This window comes from Tachysurus fulvidraco, chromosome 18 (assembly GCF_022655615.1).
Source record: "Tachysurus fulvidraco isolate hzauxx_2018 chromosome 18, HZAU_PFXX_2.0, whole genome shotgun sequence".
In the NCBI taxonomy this organism is placed as follows: domain Eukaryota; kingdom Metazoa; phylum Chordata; class Actinopteri; order Siluriformes; family Bagridae; genus Tachysurus; species Tachysurus fulvidraco.
Genome location: NC_062535.1, coordinates 16,973,999 through 16,997,985, shown reverse-complemented (window position 1 = coordinate 16,997,985; position 23,987 = coordinate 16,973,999). Strand labels below are relative to the sequence as shown.

Below are 23,987 nucleotides of genomic sequence, written 5' to 3'. Positions count from 1 at the left end.
TCTCCTTGGTCTGATGTGACAGTAATGTGGAAGTCAGTTTCTATATTAATTCAGTTGCGCTTTCTGATTGGCTGCTCAGGGCTGTCAGTCATATAGACACTCAGAATAAAGTAGGAAGTGAGAGCAACGTGTTGCCCTGTGAGATGAGATAAATTCACAGTGTAAAGACTGCTGAAAAAGGACTGCTCTGGATATAAAATCCAATGCGATCGACTTTTATATTTTCATACCTGACCCCATGTATCTCTTTTGATTGAGTTCCTTTTTTCAGTTTGATTTTGCATGGTTTTGCAACTTCAGTTGTTTAGTATGTTTTAAATGGAGGAAGGTGTTAGATTGCTTAAGGCTTTAAACATTTAACATTCTTTTTTTTTTTTTAAATAAAATTTGTTTAAAGAAAGCTCTTTTTCTTGAAATCCCATTAAATGCCAACAGAGATGATTTTAAAGTAGCGGTTTTTCACCTGTTTTGTGAATGTGAGGCACATTTGAAATGCGAAACCTTGCAGCTTTCACTTTCTACAATCAGCAGTTAATTAAGTTTACCACCAGTAGGGGGCGCCAGTATGCGAGTATTTCAAAGTAAACGTTTTTCTGCGATCCCCAAGTACAATAAAGCTGCTTTTAACAAAATAATATACAGTTACATTCAGTGCTGGTGTTTTTGGAAGCTCAGTCTTCAAGATGGTGGTCTACTGCTCAGGACGTCAGTGTTCAAATCCTTCCACTTGAGCAAACTGATTACTTGTTTAAATGAAGCAATATGTAACTTGCTCTGGATGAGGTGTCTGTCAAAAGTCATGAATGTAAGTGAAGATATCATTTATGTTTGATTGCATTATGAAAGTTTATTACATAAGGAAGCTCATTATACTCAAATCTCTAAAGAGCACAGGTGAGATTACACCAACCGTCACCCAACACAGAAAAATATGAACTTCAAAAAGTGCAGAATAAAAAATTAATTTTATATTTCACATTTCACCAACAAAATATTTTACAGCATACACAATGTTATCATTTTCATTGTTTAAAAAATCAGAAATTATATACATGAACAAAAAACCCACATTGTTTTAGTTTGTCTCATTTCTTTTGGATATATATATATATATATATATATATATATATATATATATATATATATATATATATATATATATATATATATATATATATATATATTTTTTTTTATAAAAAACAATATTGTCACCAGTGTCCTGTTTTGTAGCAGAATCAGTGGCTTTGGTATTTATATACAATAATCTTTACTGTTTTTGTGTTTGTAGTTTTTAATGTGTTTTATTCAAAATCTGAGATGTATTGTTCAGGTCCCTAATTCTTCATCCCTTAGGCTTCTAGTCTGGAAGTGAACCAGAGTCATCCATCACAATCAGTCTTAACTTAGAACCCAGATTAACAAAAACAAACAGAATATCACTGTCAATGATTGCTTTAGAATGAATTTTTTTTTAGTTACATTGTTAAATTCTTTTTTTTTAGTAAATGTATTTGAATTATTTTTTTTCAGAACTAACAAAATAAGAACTTGCATGTATCCAAATAAAATATAGAACATAATTCCACCAATAATAGAAACTGAAAATATTCCACTAATATCAAAATAGTAATAGAAAAGTTTTCACAAAAAAATTACAAATTTTCCACAATCAACATTACCAACAATGACCTGTGTTCATTTAATGGAATACCTCTGTGAAAAAATGAAGTCTTACAGAACGGAGCACAAGACAGCAGCAAAACCTGCAGTGCAGACTGGAAGAACAAGCACGACTTTAAGGAAGATCCTTTGGTCTCGTTTACCTGCACATTAACCCAATATCAGTAACTGTTCCTTTACAAAAATATATCAATCCACACACTCACACATCCACATGCAAGCCACATCTATGTCTCTCACATTGTTTCTTTCGGTTTCCGTCCCAGATTGTTGGTCAGAATCGAAATCACCCGAGTTCCTTCTGCCATCAACAAAAATTTTAATTAGAGTTTGATTATGAATTAATGTTTTTCTTTATTTAGATTGTTTATTAGTGAGACCTATTTCCCCTCGACAAATCCCTCCAGTAATGCTACGACGGTACTACAGTAATTACATCTCTAACAATGCACCAACGAATCAGGCTTCACTCAGCTTTTCACTTTTTTTTTTTTTTTGGAAATTTGTCAAAGAACTTTTCTTATATACTCACCAGAATAGATCACTGGTGTGGTTTCAATGATCACTTCTGTTTTTTTTTTTTGTGTGTGTACAGCATGTTATGAGCTTATGTTCTTCAGGAGTCTCAACTCAATTCAATCCCATACTTACTTCCCCTAGACACTATAACGTAGGAGAAACCAGTTTGTAGGGGTGATCAAATTTCAACTTAATAACAGTATTCAATAATCATGTGGTTTCACCCCTTTTTTAATCTTCTTTATTTATTATTCTATTCTAGATAAACAGAGACATGATGTAAAGTTCACTTGCCATTATTTGAAGTCTTTTAATGTTTACAAACATCAGCTATGCTCCCCTGTATAATGGACTCAGGGGAAGTAAGTAAGAACTGAATTGGGAGGGTTCCTAGTATCGATCAGGAAATGTGTGACGCAATAGCTGAAGAGCCCAGAAGTAGTTTTAGACTGAATCTAAAGTAAAATAGATTAAAAATCAAAAATCTAATTTATCTAGAATAAAAACTGTGTGTGCGTGTGTGTGTGTGTGTGTGTGTGTGTGTGTGTGTGTGTGTGTGTACATAGGGACAGTACACAATTTGCTTACCCAATAGAAAAGAGGACTATATTTCCTTCAAAAGTGTTGGGAGTGTCCATGGATTGATGGTCATCAGATGAGAGCAGAGAAACCTCTTCACTTTCATTAAACACAGAAACACAGAACCTTTACACACTAAAGATGCCTATTACAAACCATGAAGCTCATATGAGAATTTTTAATGTTTCACAACATGAATGATGGAGTTAAATGCATTCAAGAGAAAGAGGAACAAGCTACAGGAACAAACTACCAAACTAAATTTTAGGGAGAACTATAAGGGCTAACCTTTTCAGAGCATAGACCTCATTTGCAGAGTCACATTCATTTTCCTGATCTTCCCTTTCCTCAAGGTAAAATGAAGCTCTCGGCCAGCTTTCCTGTCCAACTTAGAAACAGAACAAAGATAGCATTGATGAAGAGAGACTAGAAGACAGATTCCTGTTTGGAGCAGACCAAACCAGAGACATGCGTCAACTCGCTTCACCACACCAGTGAAAGAATTTAATTTAAACTCATGGCTCCATGAGCCATTTATCTTTATTGAGAATTTGTGTTATATACTCACCAGAATATATAACTAATGCGGTTTCCTTGATCACTTCCGTTATATATTTGTGTGTAGAGAATGTAACAAAGTTTTTGATCTTTAGGAGTCTTAACCCAATTCAACCCCATACTTACTTCCCCTAGACTTTTCCACTTAGAAGAATCCAAGTTGCAGGGGGGGGATCAAATTTCAGCTTGTTAAGAGAGTTTAATGATTATGTTATTTCACCCCAAAAACTTTCTACTCTATTTGTTCTTCTACATTGAATAAAACAGACAAATGAAGTAATGTTCTCTTGTCATCATCTGGGTCATATAAAGTCAGGTTGTTTCAAAACGATAGCTGTGCTCCCCTGTATAATGGATTCTTCCGAGTTGAAGTGCCTAGGGGGAAGTGAACAAGAACTGAATTGGGAGGGTGCCTGGTTTCAATCAGGAAATGTGTGACGCAGCAGCTGAAGAGCCTCGAAGTTTTGGACTGAAACTACTGGAAGAAAGACTTATTTTGTGTAGATAAATGAACCATAATGACTATCAAACATAACATATTTATGAATAAGTCATTGTAGAATAAAAAAAAATTATAAAACTAAAGTGATATAAATGTGTAAATTCTAAATTTTAGTTTAAATTTGAAAACCAGGTAATTTTTTTGTGGTCGCTAAATTGATTTTTAATTAAGAGACACGGTGTGATGATGTTGGGTTTAGCTGCAGCTGCTGGTAAACTTTTCCACAGGAAGTTTGAACACAGCTCACTCTGAGGATTCAGTTTGTAATAGGAAGTAATTAAATATAGAGCCAAATTCAAATTCATTCTATATACCAGAGACTTTTTTTAGGTTAATTTACCAAAATCCTGGTTTCCTGTAGTTTAAAAGCAAATTCTATTCTTGATCAGATCAACAGACAGACACAACAATTATATTTAAGCATAAAAGAAAAGAAACATTTGAGTCAACATTTTTCTTTTATGAATTAAGTTGGTAAATGACTTTCTCCACATTAGGTTAATCTTTATTGTTGAAAACAGGAAGTATATAGGGTATAGTACAAGTATAAAAATATTCAGTCAGTCTGGAAATTTAGACTTTCTTTATTTAAATTTTTATTTAAATTTAAATTTAAATAAATGGGCCCATGAGTCTTATTTTTGTCAAAGAATTTTCTTATATACTCACCAGAATATATCACTGGTGTGGTTTCCATGATCACTTCTGTTTTTTTTTGTGTGTACACAGCATGTTATGAGCTTATGTTCTTCAGGAGTCTCAACCCAATTCAATCCCATTCTTACTTCCCCTAGACACTATAACTTAGGAGAAACCAATTTGTAGGGTTGATCAAATTTCAACTTAATAACAGTATTCAATAATCATGTGGATTCACCCCTTATTTAATCTTCGTTATGTATTATTATAATATTCTAGATAAACAGAGACATGATGTAAAGTTCACTTGCCATTATTTGAAGTCATTTAATGCTTACAAACATCAGCTATGCTCCCTGTATAATGGACTCTTCCGAGCTGAAGGGCCTAGGGGAAGTAAGTAAGAACTGAATTGGGAGGGTTCCTAGTTTCAATCAGGAAATGTGTGATGCAATAGCTGAAGAGCCCAGAAGTAGTTTTGGACTGAATCTAATGTAAAATAGATCAAAAATCAAAAACCTAATTAATCTAGAATAAAAACTGTGTGAAACTAAAGTGAAATTAATGAGAGTTTAAATTGACTTTTGAGAATTTGGGAATGCTCTGTGTTTGTGAAATTGATTTTCAGATAATAGAAACATTTTGGTGATGTAATGGTTTGTCTTCAGCTGCTGGTAAATATTTCCACAGTAGGTCCGTACGAAGTTCACTCTCTGGTTTCAGTTTCTCGTTCCAAATTCAGCCATATACTTACTTCCCCTAGACACTCCCACTTGGTAACTTTCAAGTTGCAGGGGAGCTCAAATGATTGTTTGTCAATCATTGTTTCATAATCCTGTCATTTTGACCTACAGGCTTCTTTATTTTATATTTAATGTCATTGAAATTTGTGGAAAAAGCTATTTGTTTTGTTGGATTGAGTGAAATGAAGTTGGACAATTTAGATCAAACAGTTGTACTCCCCTGCAATGGACTGCAACTTTAATTTAAAAAAAAAAGTTCTCCCCTGTGTGTGATATCAACTGTTATCTGGTTGATCAATTATCAAATGACAGTATTAAACGGGGAAAGAGATAGACCAGGTAAGACATCACGTGATGTACATGTGCAACACTGAGCCACTGCTACTTGTTTAGAACACTAGGTTAGTGACACGTGCCACTCCTTGTAATTTTTTTTCTAGTAAGTGTACTGTATTTAGGGCGTCTTGCACGCTGAAGATTTTTCTTTTCGTTTAATGTATGGTTTATCGTGAAGGTTGAGTTAGATTAGAAGTTTTGTTTCCGGTTTAGTAAGATTGTTTGTTTTGTTTCTTTCCTTGATTTGGCACGGTCTTGTTCTTTTCTCTTGTCCCTGTTCTAATGTGAATTTTCTCGACTGTATATAGTTTGTAAATTTATGTATATAATGTTTGGATTAGTTGGTGATGGTTCACTTGAATAAAATACACTAATGTGGACTTGGTGGTTTCCAATAATTACTTATTTCCAGTACCTGTTCAATATTTTAATGTTGCACCCCTGACCCCTAGACAAATACAAAAAGGGTTTGTAACAGTAGTTTTTTCATGTGTTTTATTCAAAATCTGAGATGTGTTGTTCAGGTCCCTAAGTCTTCATCCCTTAGGCTTCTAGTCTGGAAGTGAACCAGAGTCATCCATCACAATCAGTCTTATCTTAGAACCCAGATTAACAAAAACAAACAGAATATCACTGTCAATGATTGCTTTAGAATGAATTTTTTTTAGTTACATTGTTAAATTCTTTTTTTTAGTAAATGTATTTGAATTATTTTTTTCAGAACTAACAAAATAAGAACTTACATGTATCCAAATAAAATATAGAACATAATTCCACCAATAATAGAAACTGAAAATATTCCACTAATATCAAAATAGTAATAGAAAAGTTTTCACAAAAAAATTACAAATTTTCCACGATCAACATTACCAACAATGACCTGTGTTCATTTAATGGAATACCTCTGTGAGGAAATGAAGTCTTACAGAACGAAGCACAAGACAGCAGCAAAACCTGCAGTGCAGACTGGAAGAACAAGCACGACTTTAAGGAAGATCCTTTGGTCTCGCTTACCTGCACATTAACCCAATATCAGTAACTGTTCCTTTACAAAAATATATCAATCCACACACTCACACATCCACATGCAAGCCACATCTATGTCTCTCACATTGTTTCTTTCGGTTTCCGTCCCAGATTGTTGGTCAGAATCGAAATCACCCGAGTTCCTTCTGCCATCAACAAAAATTTTAATTAGAGTTTGATTATGAATTAATGTTTTTCTTTATTTAGATTGTTTATTAGTGAGACCTATTTCCACTCGACATATCCCACCAGTAATGCTACGACGGTACTACAGTAATTACATCTCTAACAATGCACCAACGAATCAGGCTTCACTCAGCTTTTCACTTTTTTTTTTTTTTTGGAAATTTGTCAAAGAATTTTCTTATATACTCACCAGAATATATCACTGGTGTGGTTTCAATGATCACTTCTGTTTTTTTATTTTGTGTGTGTACAGCATGTTATGAGCTTATGTTCTTCAGGAGTCTCAACCCAATTCAATCCCATACTTACTTCCCCTAGACACTATAACTTAGGAGAAACCAGTTTGTAGGGTTGATCAAATTTCAATTTAATAACAGTATTCAATAATCATGTGGTTTCACCCCTTTTTTTAATCTTCTTTATGTATTATTATATTCTAGATAAACAGAGACATGATGTAAAGTTCACTTGCTGTTATTTGAAGTCATTTAATGTTTACAAACATCAGCTATGCTCCCCTGTATAATGGACTCTTCCGAGCTGAAGGGCCTAGGGGAAGTAAGTAAGAACTGAATTGGGAGGGTTCCTAGTTTCAATCAGGAAATGTGTGACACAATAGCTGAAAATCCCAGAAGTAGTTTTGGACTGAATCTAAAGTAAAATAGATCAAAAATCAAAATTCTAATTAATCTAGAATAAAAACTGTGTGTGTGTGTGTGTGTGTGTGTACATAGGGACAGTACACAATTTGCTTACCCAATAGAAAAGAGGACTATATTTCTGTCAAAAGTGTTGGGAGTGTCCATGGATTGATGGTCATCAGATGAGAGCAGAGAAACCTCTTCACTTTCATTAAACACAGAAACACAGAACCTTTACACACTAAAGATGCCTATTACAAACCATGAAGCTCATATGAGAATTTTTAATGTTTCACAACAGGAATGATGGAGTTAAATGCATTCAAGAGAAAGAGGAACAAGCTACAGGAACAAACTACCAAACTAAATTTTAGGGAGAACTATAAGGGCTAACCTTTTCAGAGCATAGACCTCATTTGCAGAGTCACATTCATTTTCCTGATCTTCCCTTTCCTCAGGGTAAAATGAAGCTCTCTGCCAGCTTTCCTGTCCAACTTAGAAACAGAACAAAGATAGCAGAGATAAAGAGAGACTAGAAGACAGATTCCTGTTTGGAGCAGACCAAACCAGAGACATGCGTCAACTCGCTTCACCACACCAGTGAAAGAATTTAATTTAAACTCATGGCTCCATGAGCCATTTATCTTTATTGAGAATTTGTGTTATATACTCACCAGAATATATAACTAATGCGGTTTCCTTGATCACTTCCGTTATATATTTGTGTGTAGAGAATGTAACAAAGTTTTTGATCTTTAGGAGTCTTAACCCAATTCAACCCCATACTTACTTCCCCTAGACTTTTCCACTTAGAAGAATCCAAGTTGCAGGGGGGGATCAAATTTCAGCTTGTTAAGAGAGTTTAATGATTATGTTATTTCACCCCAAGAACTTTCTACTCCATTTGTTCTTCTACATTGGATAAACAGACAAATGAAGTAATGTTCTCTTGTCATCATCTGGGTCATATAAAGTCAGGTTGTTTCAAAACGATAGCTGTGCTCCCCTGTATAATGGATTCTTCCGAGTTGAAGTGCCTAGGGGGAAGTGAACAAGAACTGAATTGGGAGGGTGCCTGGTTTCAATCAGGAAATGTGTGACGCAGCAGCTGAAGAGCCTCGAAATTTTGGACTGAAACTACTGGAAGAAAGACTTATTTTGTGTAGATAAATGAACCATAATGACTATCAAACATAACATATTTATGAATAAGTCATTGTAGAATAAAAAAAATTATAAAACTAAAGTGATATAAATGTGTAAATTCTAAATTTTAGTTTAAATTTGAAAACCAGGTAATTTTTTTGTGGTCGCTAAATTGATTTTTAATTAAGAGACACGGTGTGATGTTGTGATGTTGGGTTTAGCTGCAGCTGCTGGTAAACTTTTCCACAGGAAGTTTGAATACAGCTCACTCTGAGGATTCAGTTTGTAATAGGAAGTAATTAATTATAGAGCCAAATTCAAGAACACAGAATCTATATACCAGAGACTTTTTTAGGTTCAGTTACCAAAATCCTGGTTTCCTGTAGTTTAAAAGCAAATTCTTTTCTTGATCAGATCAACAGACAGACACAACAATTATATTTAAGCATAAAAGAAAAGAAACATTTGAGTCAACATTTTTCTTTTATGAATTAAGTTGGTAAATGACTTTCTCCACATTAGGTTAATCTTTATTGTTGAAAACAGGAAGTATATAGGGTATAGTATAAGTATAAAAATATTCAGTCAGTCTGGAAATTTAGACTTTCTTTATTTAAATTTTTATTTAAATTTAAATTTAAATAAATGGGCCCATGAGTCTTATTTTTGTCAAAGAATTTTCTTATATACTCACCAGAATATATCACTGGTGTGGTTTCCATGATCACTTCTGTTTTTTTTTTGTGTGTGTACAGCATGTTATGAGCTTATGTTCTTCAGGAGTCTCAACCCAATTCAATCCCATTCTTACTTCCCCTAGACACTATAACTTAGGAGAAACCAGTTTGTAGGGGTGAATAAAATTTCAACTTAATAACAGTATTCAATAATCATGTGGTTTCACCCCTTTTTTAATCTTCTTTATGTATTATTATAATATTCTAGATAAACAGAGACATGATGTAAAGTTCACTTGCCATTATTTGAAGTCATTTAATGCTTACAAACATCAGCTATGCTCCCCTGTATAATGGACTCTTCCGAGCTGAAGGGCCTAGGGGAAGTAAGTAAGAACTGAATTGGGAGGCTTCCTAGTTTCAATCAGGAAATGTGTGACACAATAGCTGAAGAGCCCAGAAGTAGTTTTGGACTGAATCTAAAGTAAAATAGATCAAAAATCAAAAACCTAAGAAATCAAAAATTCTAAGAGAAATTAATGAGAGTATAAATTGACTTTTGAGAATTTGGGAATGCTCTGTTTGTGAAATTGATTTTCAGATAATAGAAACATTTTGGTGATGTTTTAATGGTTTTTCTTTCAGCTGCTGGTAAATATTTCCACAGTAAGTCCGTACGAAGTTCACTCTGTGGTTTCAGTTTCTCGTTCCAAATTCAGCCATATACTTACTTCCCCTAGACTCTCTCACTTGGTAACCTTCAAGTTGCAGGGGAGCTCAAATGATTGTTTGTGAATCATTATTTCATAATTATGTCATTTTGACCTACAGGCTTCTTTTTTTATATTTAATGTCATTGAAATTTGTGGAAAAAGCTATTTGTTTTATTGGATTGAGTGAAATGAAGTTGGACTATTTAGATCAAACAGTTGTACTCCCCTGCAATGGACTCTTCCAAGATGAAGTGCCTAGGGGCAGAGAGTGACTGAACTAAATTGGAAGAGTGCCTAGTTTTTAAGGAAGAATGAGAGGCTGCGAGTTAAGCAATATTAAACCCACAGAATCTACATTCAGCTTATCTGCTTTAGTCAACAAATTTTATGTTTATTCGATTTTATGTTAACGGCTTACTTACTCTGAAAAAGCTAAAGTTACTTTAGGTAATACCTATTATTATCAGTTAGGAACATAGATAAATGCATTTGCAATGACATTTTGAAGACAACTTTTATTTTTAAACAAAGTGCTCCACGGTGTGTCCTATCGACTGTTATCTGGTTGATCAATTATCAAATGACAGTATTAAACGGGGAAAGAGATAGACCAGGTAAGACATCACGTGATGTACATGTGCAACACTGAGCCACTGCTACTTGTTTAGAACACTAGGTTAGTGACACGTGCCACTCCTTGTATTTTTTTTTCTAGTAAGTGTACTGTATTTAGGGCGTCTTGCACGCTGAAGATTTTTCTTTTCGTTTAATGTATGGTTTATCGTGAAGGTTGAGTTAGATTAGAAGTTTTGTTTCCGGTTTAGTAAGATTGTTTGTTTTGTTTCTTTCCTTGATTTGGCACGGTCTTGTTCTTTTCTCTTGTCCCTGTTCTAATGTGAATTATTTTGGGTTTGGTTCTCGACTGTATATAGTCTGTAAATTTATGTATATAATGTTTGGATTAGTTGGTGATGGTTCACTTGAATAAAAGACACTAATGTGGACTTGGTGGTTTCCAATAATTACTTATTTCCAGTACCTGTTCAATATTTTAATGTTGCACCCCTGACCCCTAGACAAATACAAAAAGGGTTTGTAACAGTAGTTTTTTCATGTGTTTTATTCAAAATCTGAGATGTATTGTTCAGGTCCCTAAGTCTTCATCCCTTAGGCTTCTAGTCTGGAAGTGAACCAGAGTCATCCATCACAATCAGTCTTATCTTAGAACCCAGATTAACAAAAACAAACAGAATATCACTGTCAATGATTGCTTTAGAATGAATTTTTTTTTTAGTTACATTGTTAAATTCTTTTTTTTAGTAAATGTATTTGAATTATTTTTTTTGTCAGATCTAACAAAATAAGAACTTGCATGTATCCAAATAAAATATAGAACATAATTCCACCAATAATAGAAACTGAAAATATTCCGCTAATATCAAAATAGTAATAGAAAAGTTTTCACAAAAAAATTACAAATTTTCCACAATCAACATTACCAACAATGACCTGTGTTCATTTAATGGAATACCTCTGTGAGGAAATGAAGTCTTACAGAACGGAGCACAAGACAGCAGCAAAACCTGCAGTGCAGACTGGAAGAACAAGCACGACTTTAAGGAAGATCCTTTGGTCTCGTTTACCTGCACATTAACCCAATATCAGTAACTGTTCATTTACAAAAATATATCAATCCACACACTCACACATCCACATGCAAGCCACATCTATGTCTCTCACATTGTTTCTTTCGGTTTCCGTCCCAGATTGTTGGTCAGAATCGAAATCACCCGAGTTCCTTCTGCCATCAACAAAAATTTTAATTAGAGTTTGATAATGAATGAATGTTTTTCTTTATTTAGATTGTTTATTAGTGAGACCTATTTCCCCTCGACAAATCCCACCAGTAATGCTACGACGGTACTACAGTATTTACATCTCTAACAATGCACCAACGAATCAGGCTTCACTCAGCTTTTCACTTTTTTTTTTTTTGGAAATTTGTCAAAGAACTTTTCTTATATACTCACCAGAATATATCACTGGTGTGGTTTCAATGATCACTTCTGTTTTTTTTTGTGTGTGTACAGCATGTTATGAGCTTATGTTCTTCAGGAGTCTCAACCCAATTCAATCCCATACTTACTTCCCCTAGACACTATAACTTTGGAGAAACCAGTTTGTAGGGGTGATCAGATTTCAACTTAATAACAGTATTCAATAATCATGTGGTTTCACCCCTTTTTTAATCTTCTTTATGTATTATTATATTCCAGATAAACAGAGACATGATGTAATGTTCACTTGCCATTATTTTAAGTCATTTAATGTTTACAAACATCAGCTATGCTCCCCTGTATAATGGACTCTTCTGAGCTGAAGGGCCTAGGGGAAGTAAGTAAGAACTGAATTGGGAGGCTTCCTAGTTTCAATCAGGAAATCTGTGACGCAATAGCTGAAGATCCCAGAAGTAGTTTTGGACTGAATCTAATGTAAAATAGATCAAAAATCAACATTCTAATTAATCTAGAATAAAAACTGTGTGAAACTAAAGTGAAACTAATGAGAGCATAAATTGACTTTTGAGAATTTGGGAATGCTCTGTGTTTGTGAAATTGATTTTCAGATAATAGAAACATTTTGGTGATATAATTGTTTTTCTTTCAGCTGCTGGTAAATATTTCCACAGTAAGTCTGAAAGCAGTTCACTCTGTGGTTTCAGTTTCTCGTTCCAAATTCAGCCATATACTTACTTCCCATAGACACTCCCACTTGGTAACCTTCAAGTTGCAGGGGAGCTTAAATGATTGTTTGTCAATCATTGTTTCATAATTATGTTATTTTAACCTACAGGCTTCTTTATTTTATTATTTTATTTTATTCTTTATTTTGTTTTATTGGATTGAGTGAAATGAAGTTGGACTATTTAGATCAAACAGTTGTACTCCCCTGTAATGGACTCTTCCAAGATGAAGTGCCTAGGGGCAGAGAGTGACTGAACTAAATTGGAAGAGTGCCTAGTTTTTAAGGAAGAATGAGAGGCTGCGAGTTAAGCAATATTAAACCCACAGAATCTACATTCAGCTTATCTGCTTTAGTCAACAAATTTTATTTTTGAACAATGTTTTGGTAACTGCTTACTTACTCCGAAAAAGCTAAATTGTTACTGTAGATAATACCTATTTTTATCAGTTAGGAGCATAGATAAATGCATATGCAATGACATTTTTCAACTATAATAAGTAAGTATATATAAAGTTCTTCGATATAAAAGACAATATAAAATGTATGTTTTGTAAAAACCACATTTAAAAAAAAAAGATTTCTTCCACATTAAATTCTAATAACTGGGAAGGTATGTAAAGTATCGTTAACTTATAGTCATGTCCATGAAAACATTACGAGGAGGAAACTATTGCCATAAATACATGCATGTTTCACCAACATTTTTCATAAAGGCTGTGGCTTTTAAATTAAGCTCAAGTGGTATTTTGTGGACTAATATGGGTAATGATGACACCATTACATCACCTCCACCAGATTGTACAGCTAACAAGGCAGATTGGGTTCATGGAATCACCAGAGCTGGTGATATTCATAGCTGACAGGAGCCTGATGCTATCTTCTGCTGTTGTAACCCAGATGCCTGATGTTTCAGCATGTTCTTAGTTCTGACATTTTCTTCTCACCACAGCTGTAAAAAGTGGTTAATGAGTTACCGTAGACATCCTGTCAACTTAAACCAGTCTCATCATTCTCTACTAAACTCATCTATAAACAAGGTCTTTCCTCCCACAGAACTTTGCACTGGATGCTTTTTGTTTTTTGCATAATTTTTCATGTTCATGACCAGTTAATTTGGTACAGTACCAACATCCCACCTACAGCAATTATGCAATATGTGAGACAGACCACATTGTTCATAATTTGATGTGAAGATTAGTTGAAGCTCTGGTATCTTGTATCTGCTTGATTTTATTCATTGTGCTGCTGCCACATGACTGGCTTATTGGAACATTCCATGAATGAGCAGATGTACAGGTGTTCCTAATAAAATGGCTGGTCTGTGTAGACTATATGGCCAAAAGCATATATATGCACATATATGTGCATCACATTCCAGATTTATTCCCCCTTTTGCTATTATAATAAGATACATAGCTGCTGATCGGTCAGAGTGGCCATGCTGACAACAGGCCACTGCAGATACATAAAGGATAAAGCCACTTAAATTTATTTCAACATAATGAAACCTAACAATATAATACATATAAAGGAGATGTGAACTCCATGTGATCTTTTACATCAATACATCTGTTAGACTTACATATATATTATATATATACATACATATATATAATCACACCCTCCAGTGTCACCCATATGAGGATGAGGTTCCGCTTTGAGTCTGGTTCCTCTCAAGGTTCCTTCCTTCTATTCAAGGGAGTTTATCCTCCCCACAGTCACCTGAGTCACCGCAGACTTGTTCATTGGGGATAAATCCAAACACATTTAAATAGATCTAATATTAATATTAATCTTGAATTTTGTATTTTTTTAATTTTTATATTATTCTTTATATTAAATTCTTTTGTTCTATATTCATTCTTTATATAAAATGTAAAAATATAAAATATAAAATTTGTTCTATGTTTATGTTCTGTAAAGCCGCTTTGAGACAATGTCAATTGTAAAAAGTGCCTTACAAATAAACTTGAATTAAATTGAATAACAAAAGTAAATTGACTTTAACACTCAATTGACAGATGAAGTGATTATTTTTGTTTATGTTGTGGTAAATTTCATAGCATACAATAACATGACAATAAGCTCGAACTAGTTGAAACTAGTTTCTTTCTTTATTTTTTAATTCCCATAGTGAAAAGTGAAGAACCAGTAAGGACTCTAACTGGTATAAGTTTAATATGCACCTCATAGCTGTATCACAGGTTGTACCACAGATTTCTCCCTCAGATTGTGTGACTTTTATTTTGAATAAGATTCAGACACACGCCAATTCGCGCCAATTTCTTCTCGGTTTCTCTTCAGTAATTTGATTCATTCTGATTCATTCTGTTACTTTTCGCCGCCATGTCACAGGTGATGTGTGTTTTATTTTGTTTTACTTTGGTATTGTAAGCATTGTGAGACTCAAACTTTATACACTACCAGTATTATTCTCTGGCTTGGATATGATATGATATGTGTGTTTATAATAGACAAAAAGAGTTACAGAAAGATTGCAAAATGGCGGTGTTTATGTTTACATACATTGTGCGCGCGCACCTTCTTTCTGAAGTTATATAAACTAGACTTTTTTGAGTCATAACCGGAAAAATAACGACGGATTCGCTTCATGAACACAAAGATGTGATTTGATGAAGAGCGATTAGTCTTAACCTTAGGTGAAATAGTGCAGAGATATTGCGCATCTGTATAACTTCCTGATGCCGAGTAGATCTGTGTTCATCATAAACCAGCACAACTCCTTCATCCTTTGTGTTTACTTGTGATTAATGATTAATAACAAACCCAATCACTTGGTGAACAAAATGAGTTTTAATTATCCTGTCGATTCTATAGTACAGAACTAAATAATTATTATTTTTTTTTAAATAAAAAAAGTTAAGTCCAGGATCATAAGAGAAAAATAAATTATGGAAAAACAAAAAAACAAACACGTTTTATTAACATTTCCATAACATTTTTATTTCCAAACACTCAAAACTAAATGTGGTTTAACACGTTTAATGAAGTTTTTTTTTTTGCTTAGATACATGTGTAGTAATCTAGATTAACCCTTGTATGTTGTTGGGGTCTGTGGGACCCATATTCATAAACATCAATAGTTTTGAAAAACTTTGCTTCCTTGTAAATTTGTTGATTTTTTTTCCACTTATAACTTGATTAAATTTGATTTTCTTTTTTTTTTTATTACATTTTATTAAAAACAACAAAAAATGAGTAGCACTTTAATTAAAAAATGTGATGTAATAAAGGTAAAGGGCAAATATTAACCATATGCTGTTTATATTGCTTGTAATTGGGATGAAGTAAACATCTTTAAGGTATTTTTACATAAAATTTTTGATTGTGTTGAATTAAAAACCCCAAAATGCATCGGGTCCAGCAGACCCACGAACACTGGCTGAGTAACAAAAATACGAACACCATACAAGGGTTAAGCCTATGATTAATCTATGAATCAACCTTGATGATTAAGCTATATTAATTTATAATAATGGACTTGTGAAACACTCTACACTGTACATATATGTTTGTCTATAGATTCAAGACATTGTGCTTTTTATTTCAGAACATTCCAACAGACAGGACACGTCAGGTCCAGGGTTTGGATTTACATCAGCAGAGCAGTAAAACAAGCTAATAAATATAAGAACGAGTCATAAAAATGATCATTTTAATAATGATTAATAATAATTATTAAAATTGTGATTTCCATCACAAAATTAAATTATAAACAGGATATGACCGCCGGGGTTCTCCCGAGCACATGTTGAAGCCCGTGGCTGGAGAATGTAGAAATATTCAAGATTTTCAGTGGAGTATTTAAACATACAAATACACAATATACCCAAATGTAAATAAATGTAAAAGTTTTTCTGTGAATGCGGTGATTGCTAACATTCAAAGTGTAGCATCGTAATCTGTTTTATTACCGTGTTGTAAAGTACGGTGTTGGATGGTGTTTTCTTGGTTTTCACTACAAAAGTATACCAAAAGGTAATTTATTAAAGTGTCAGACTGAACCAGGTGGTTCATCCCTGAATCCCTGTGTAATAATGTATACTTCAACATGCAGTTTAATAAAACCCAAAATATGTTTTTTTTTCCAGTATCAATCAATGATCGGATCAACAATCACGCCACTTGAAGCCTTGGATGATCTAAAGGAAGATGAGTTTGAGAGATTTGTGTTTTTTCTTTCTCGGGTAAAAGAAATGTATATAAATGATGAAAATATTCAGAAAAGAAAACTGCACAAAAAATCTAGAGTAGAAGTGGCTGGAACTATGATCGAAACATATGGGAATGAAATTGCTCTTCAAGTCACTATAAAAATTTTGAAACACATGAAAGAATATGAATCAGCAAGAACATTGGAAAAGCAAATACAACAAAAACGGAAAGAGTCTGATTCAATTGCTGTGCCTGTAAAGAAGCAGAGACTGGCCAATGAATCAAGAGAGACGTGTCAACCAGCCAGTGTAAAAAAAGGTAAGATTGTGTGCCATCAGTGGCCATTTACAGTGTGAGACTAAATATATCTGACTATTTTAATTTAGTCTGCTACTCATCTACAACCAAAGTATGAAGTAGAGGCAGCTAAAGGATTATGCATGTTTTTAATAAATTATCTGACTCCATAAGATAGTCAATACTAGAAATATAATTATACCAGTGTTACAGAGAGACAACAGCAATGTCGTATTTATGTGAAAATTTTTTATAGCCTATTTTAGAAATATTTACATCATTAACTCAGATTTATAACGATATTCAAGCCTAAGCTTTTCCAATATCCTTGCCAATATTTATTATATTCTATTTTATTTAAACTTGCAGTTATTAGCCTTTTATAGCTAGTCAGAGGTCTTCAAAATGTGTTTAAGATACCAATACTTTACCATTAGGAACAAATAATAATTAGAGTAGAGTTTAACATTTAACTGGTTTATTTCATAAGAATACAAGTACAACGTATGTAGAAAATGAAGATAAGTAGTGAAGATAACTTACACAAGCTTAAAATACAGTGTCATGGGCATAAGTCAAAACATGGCGTCAGGATGCGTGATGGTAAAGTCTCAAACGGTATTGTACAATGCATACTTATTTATACACTCACCCTGGTGCACTATATGTTAGTTTGGTTCCTCAGACAGAGTTGGTGTGAACAAAAGACCAGCAGGTGTCTCAATCACACCAGGCCATCTCAGCAGGGTAATGTGTAAATATTGTAGAATATAAAACTGTAATATTTTAGTTATACAGTACATACAGTAGTTTAGCATTAGCCAGGATTAGTTCACAAGGTATCTCTGACTCACATTCCTGATGACTTTAACCTTAAATAATTAAATAAATAAATAATAAATCTGTGACAACAGCATACAGCAGAGTCCGTTATTCCAGAGCGAATTATAGAAGTGCGTTGTAGTCTGTATCAAAAAACATGTAATCATGACAGTGTAATACAGTAGCTCAGGTACTACAGTGTCTAATACAACATGAAAGAAAATTAAGACAGCAATAGATTTTTAAAATAGCCTATACCTAAACCTATAAGTCTCTTTGTCTGAAGTCCGGCAGTTATTCAGGTGTTTGCCCAGTCAGAGGAATGTGACTTGTAATTATATTTTGTAGAAAAACATATTTTGATTTTTGATACATTTGATATTTAATATGTCTGAGACCTTACAGAGCCCTGAAAGCTATCAAAAAGAATTGAGAGACTAAAATCTGTATCTTTTTTTCATTTTCTGTGAACAGCGCAAGATCTTCAGAGCGTCATGACAAAACATAAAGACTGGCTTAAGCATCAAAGTCATTTCATTGTTGAGGAGACCGCTAAAGATAAGAACAAGATTCCACTTAATTACATATACACAGATTTGATTATTACAAAAGGAGAAAGTGAAGCTCGAAATAATGAGCATGAGGTTTTGATGAACGATAACTCACAATTTTCATACGAGTCCGGAATCCACTGCAATGACATCTTCGGTAAGAATGAAGAAGAAATCAAAACTGTTCTTACGAAGGGTGTAGCTGGCATTGGAAAAACAGTCTCTGTGCAGAAATTCATCCTTGACTGGGCTGAGAACAAAGCCAATCAAGATGTGGAGTTTCTGTTTGTACTTCCATTTCGTCAACTAAACCTGATCGAAGGTGATTATAGTCTTCATGAGCTTTTGGTTCACTTGCATCCCCAGCTTAAAGACTGTCACTCAGACATGTATGTCGACAAGAAGATTTTATTCATATTTGATGGCCTTGAGGAGAGTAGAATTCAACTGAGCTTTAGACAAACTTCTGTCAGTGATGTTCACACCAAATGCAAAGTGGAGGTCTTAATTATAAACCTCATAAAAGGAGAGCTACTCCCTTCTGCTCTTATATGGATAACGTCTCGACCAGCAGCAGCCAGTCAGATTCCCTCGCAGTACATTCACCGTGTGACAGAAATTCAGGGGTTCAGTGACTCACAAAAGGAGCAGTACTTTAGACAGAGAGTGACCGATCCAGACGAAGCCAAAAGAATCATCTTGCACATAAAGAAAGCAAAGAGTCTTCACATTATGTGCCACATTCCGGTCTTTTGTTGGATTTCAGTTACTGCTCTTCAGCCATGGCTATCCCACAACCACAAAAAAGAAATCCCCACAACATTGACTGAAATGTACTCTTACTTTTTACTTGTTCAGATGAACAGGAAGAACGAGAAGTTTGACCAGAGATATGATTCAGACACAAAGTTACTGCTGGAGTACAACAAAAACATGATTCTGAAACTTGCCGAGTTGGCGTTCAGACAGCTGCTAAATGGCAATGTCCTCTTCTATAAAAAAGATCTGGAAGAGTGTGGAATCAATGTCCAAGAATCCTTCTTATGCTCTGGGATTTGCACGGAAATCTTTAAAATCGAACCTCCGTTTTATCGCACAAAAGTTTATTGCTTCGTGCACTTGAGCTTCCAAGAATTTTTTGCCGCTCTCTATGTGTTCCATTGTTATCTGTGCAAGAACACAGCAGGAGTGAAGATGTTTCTGCCAAAAACCAAGGTTGTGACAAAAGTATCACTGGATGTGCTAATGAAGCATGCAGTGGATGAAGCCTTGAAGAGCAAGAATGGACATCTTGACCTTTTCCTGCGTTTTCTTCATGGCTTGTCCTTAGAATCCAACCAGAGACTCCTGCAAGGTCTCCTACCCTGTACCGAGAGCAGCCCCGAGAGCGTCCAAAAAATAAAGCAAAATCTGAAACGCGGACAGAAAAAGAACATCAACCCTGAGCGTTGGCTCAATCTCTCACACTGCTTAATAGAAATGAAGGATGACACTCTTCAGCAAGAGATTCAGACTTACCTCCAGTCCAACAAAAAGTCCAAAAAGCTCACTCTTGCACAATGTTCGGCCATGGCTAACATGTTTCAAGTTTCAGAAGAAGCGATGGACGAGTTGGATCTAAAAAAATACAACACAACAGAAGAGGGACGTAGAAGACTTATTCCAGCACTAAGGAACTGCAAAAAGGCAATGTAAGTATATTATATCTACTAACATATGAAAAGTAATTACTTTGAATATTTTGTGTTTCAGGAAACAACTTGTTATTCTGGTTTATTGTGTACTTTACAAAAGCTCTTTACAAAACCAACAGCCGCAGCATCATACTTCATATGTTTAACCATGGATATACTGTATTGTTGATCGGAAATAATAACCTGATGAATAACTCTGATTTCTCTTGCTGTAGTCTAGCAGACTGTAATCTCACAGAGAACGCCTGTGAAAACATTGCATCAGCATTACAGTCAGCAAATTCACCCCTGAGGGAGCTTGACCTGAGCAACAATGACCTACAGGAAACAGGTCTGAAATTGCTCTATGAAGGGCTGAAGAATTGTAAATTAGAGATACTAAGGTAAAGAGACACACTTTTGTCGACAGTCTACACAATTAATAAACAAGTACAGGCAATCGTAATTAGCAAAACTTGTTCACAATGTTGTCTCCCTTCTACAGACTCTCTAATTGTAAGCTGACCACATTGTCAGCTCTACTTTTAAGAAATTCCTCCCTGAGAAAACTGGATCTGAGCTATAATAACCTGCAGAAGGGGATAGATCAGCTCTCTGGACTAAAGAGCCCAAACTGTAAACTGGACACATTAAGGTTGGTCTCAAAATGTTTATTACTTTTTCTGTTCTACAAAATTAGATTATTTTTTTAAACAAACAGTGGGTCAAAATTCTCATATTAAAGAAAATATTCTTAAACTTTTTACTTCAATATATCTTTATGTTAATCTGTCTTTACAGGTCTGTACACAGCTCATGACCTTTTTCTACCTTGTTCCCCAAGTCAACAACCCATTTCCTTTAAGCTTAAGCATTGAAACCAAAAACATCACATTATGTTGTCATTAGCACTTCAGGCAGTACACTTTCTTTTTTTTAATAACAAGCCATGAACATGAACATTGAGTGCAGGTCATCTACTTAAAAAAAGACACGCATCCATTAGAAACAAGAAATCATGAATGGGGTCTTTGTGCTTCAAGGCAGTTTTTGACATTTCTCACTCATTCATATTTGAGGTGAAATTCGAGCTTGTAAGTTCTCAGTTTTCTCAGTGGTGTCAATGGTTATAAAGCATTTGATATACATATGATTACATGCAACTGAATATAAACCAATTTTGTAAGTGTTTCATAGGCACAGTAATGAACCTACAAAGGATTTGCTCTGGATAAGCGTCTGCCAAATGCAACAAATGATTCATTTGACCTATATTATTATAATGTTTAAGTATAATACATAATACCACTAGGCTTGAGGAGATAATGTCTATCTACTGTAAAACACTTCTCTCTTTTTTATAGTTGAATCAACAATGAAAACCTGAAAACACTGAAACTGGAAGAGCCTTTGTTTCAGTGAGGCTCTTATAGATCCATTTACTGTAAATGTCTGATTTCTTTCTTGTTTAACAGGATCTCAGATTGTAAACTCACTGCAGAATCTTGTAAATCCATTGGCAAAGCTTTAGCAAAGTCACCTTTGAGAGAGCTGGATCTGAGTTGCAATGACCTGCAGGATACAGGAATGAAGCTGCTATCTGATGGACTGATGAGTTCTCACTGTAATCTGAACATACTGAAGTAAGTGGCAAATAAAAAGGATGTAAACACAATGTACACCGTCTGAATACTGACTCACTGTTTGATACAATCGATGTATTTCATTAGGGGCCAGGCATAAACAAATATTTGTGCTCCTTATAATATGTAATAGATAACTGAAATATTCTGTCCTATTTCTGATTTTAGACTCTCAGACTGTAAACTCACTGAGCAGTCTTGTACTCATATCGCCTCAGTTCTGAAAAAGGCTAACTCGTCCCTGAGAGAGTTGGATTTAAGTGATAATGACCTGCTGGATTCTGGTATCAAAGTGCTGTCTGGTGGATTAAAGAGTTCACAATGTGTTCTGGAAATACTGAGGCAAGTGGGTTGTCAAAAATGTGTCAATAGTCATTGGAAAAACCATTGTCACGTCATTTTCTTCTCAACTTGAGATATTTCTTTCATCGTGATCCAGTGTGTGATACAAGTGTTCCCTTAAATTTCGAACAGTTTATTATTATTAATCATTGAATATACTGTATAATGTTCATTAAGTGGTGGTAGCTTTTTTCTCTTTATTCCTATCTCTAGATTGTCTGGCTGTTGTCTCACAGAACAGAGTTGCTCTTCACTCATTTTAGCTCTGCATTCAAACCCCACACACCTCACTGAACTGGATTTAAACTACAATCATCTAGGACGTTCAGAATTACAGTTTTTTTCAGTGAACAGGAAACTGAAGACCAGGTAAGATAAGCTTTTTGATCTGACCTTGTCTAGATTAGGCAAAACAAATTTATATATATTCACCTCACACCTCCAGGGTTGGGGGTTCAATTCCCGCCTCCGCCTTGTGTGTTTAGAGTTTGCATGTTTTCCCTGTGCCTCGGGGGTTTCCTCCTGGTACACCCACGGGCCAAAGACATGCATGGTACAGTAGGTTAATTGGAATCTCTGGAAAATTGTCCATAGTGTGTGAGTTTATGAGTGAATAAGAGTATGTGTGCCCTGCGATGGCTCGGCACTCTGTCCAGGGTGTATCCTGCCTGAGATAGGCACAGGCTCCCTGTGACCCGAGAAGTTCGGATAAGTGGTAGAGAATGAATGAATATATATAGGCACAGGAAGAATAAGATTAAGCACCATTTGTATCATAATGCTGGAACTCAAGCTATTGTAAATATTAACAAAACAGCTCTGTATAATATTTTCAGGTTAACAGTTGATGTGACTAAACTGATTAATAAAATAGTCCTGCTGTCTTAAATCAAAGTAATAAAATTGGGCTAATACCTAAGGTGGCTCATTTTGGCTGTGTGTGTGTGTGTGTGTGTGTGTGTGTGTGTGTGTGTGTGTGCCTGCCTGTTCAGTCCTGTGATATTTTTTTGTTGTCTGCACTTCTAGAACAAACCATTCTGGAGAGTTGAGAATAGCTAAAGGACTCAAGAAGTGTAAGCTTCCACACACATACACACACACACACACACACACAATTTATATGTACAATTTGATACATTATGAAAAGTGTCTGTATATCATATTGTACATAATACTGAGGAAAACAATCTCATGTGCAGATGCCTTCAAGCTGACGCTGGACCCCAACACAGCAAACACACGTCTCTCACTGACCAATAATAACACCAGGATGTTGCTTATGACAGAAGATCAGCCATGTCGAGACAACAGATTGAGATTTCAGTATGTGACACAGGTGCTGAGTACAGAGAGTTTGTCTGGACGTTGTTACTGGGAAGTAGAGTGGCATCAAAACGCCTCCATCGCTGTGGCATACAAATCTATCAGTAAGAGGGGACACAGAAACGACTGTGTGTTCGGATGTTCAAAAAAGTCCTGGAGCCTGGATTTGTCCAGGAATAATAGGGGATATATCGTTTACTCAGTAATGCACAATAAAGAGAGCACTCCCAGTTCATATTCCCAGTTTAACAGAGTAGGAGTGTATGTGGATGTCCCAGCTGGGATTCTGTCCTTTTACGCCATCTCCTCTGACTCACACAAGCTAACACGCATACACACATTTCGTACAACATTCACAGAAAGACTTTTTGCAGGATTTGGACTCAAACTGTCCAATGACTCCATCTCTCTCATTCGTTCTTGAAACTAAAAAGTAAAATGTCTTAATGTCACAGGGATTTATTTTAATT

General features: G+C 34.8%; 2 protein-coding genes across 2 annotated transcripts; one reads left to right on the top strand and one right to left on the bottom strand.

Annotated features, from left to right (window-relative positions):
- Positions 1–50: 50 nt before the first annotated feature.
- On the bottom strand, positions 51–11,687 carry LOC125139391. The gene is made up of 11 exons (XM_047803063.1): positions 11,652–11,687; positions 11,477–11,540; positions 7,804–7,903; positions 7,525–7,614; positions 6,668–6,728; positions 6,459–6,570; positions 3,067–3,166; positions 2,788–2,877; positions 1,921–1,981; positions 1,712–1,775; positions 51–136 (listed from the first exon to the last, which is right to left on the bottom strand). The coding sequence occupies exons 1-11, from the start codon at positions 11,670–11,672 to the stop codon at positions 51–53; spliced, it is 849 nt and encodes a 282-aa protein (XP_047659019.1). The 5' UTR covers positions 11,673–11,687.
- Positions 11,688–14,956: 3,269 nt separating this feature from the next.
- LOC113636338 (NACHT, LRR and PYD domains-containing protein 12-like) lies at positions 14,957–23,987 on the top strand. The gene is made up of 10 exons (XM_027136381.2): positions 14,957–15,045; positions 16,803–17,184; positions 18,460–20,227; positions 20,446–20,613; positions 20,715–20,864; positions 21,685–21,852; positions 22,021–22,194; positions 22,408–22,563; positions 23,221–23,267; positions 23,394–23,987. Exons 1-10 carry the CDS (start codon positions 15,037–15,039, stop codon positions 23,939–23,941), a joined length of 3,570 nt encoding a protein of 1,189 aa, XP_026992182.2. The 5' UTR covers positions 14,957–15,036; the 3' UTR covers positions 23,942–23,987.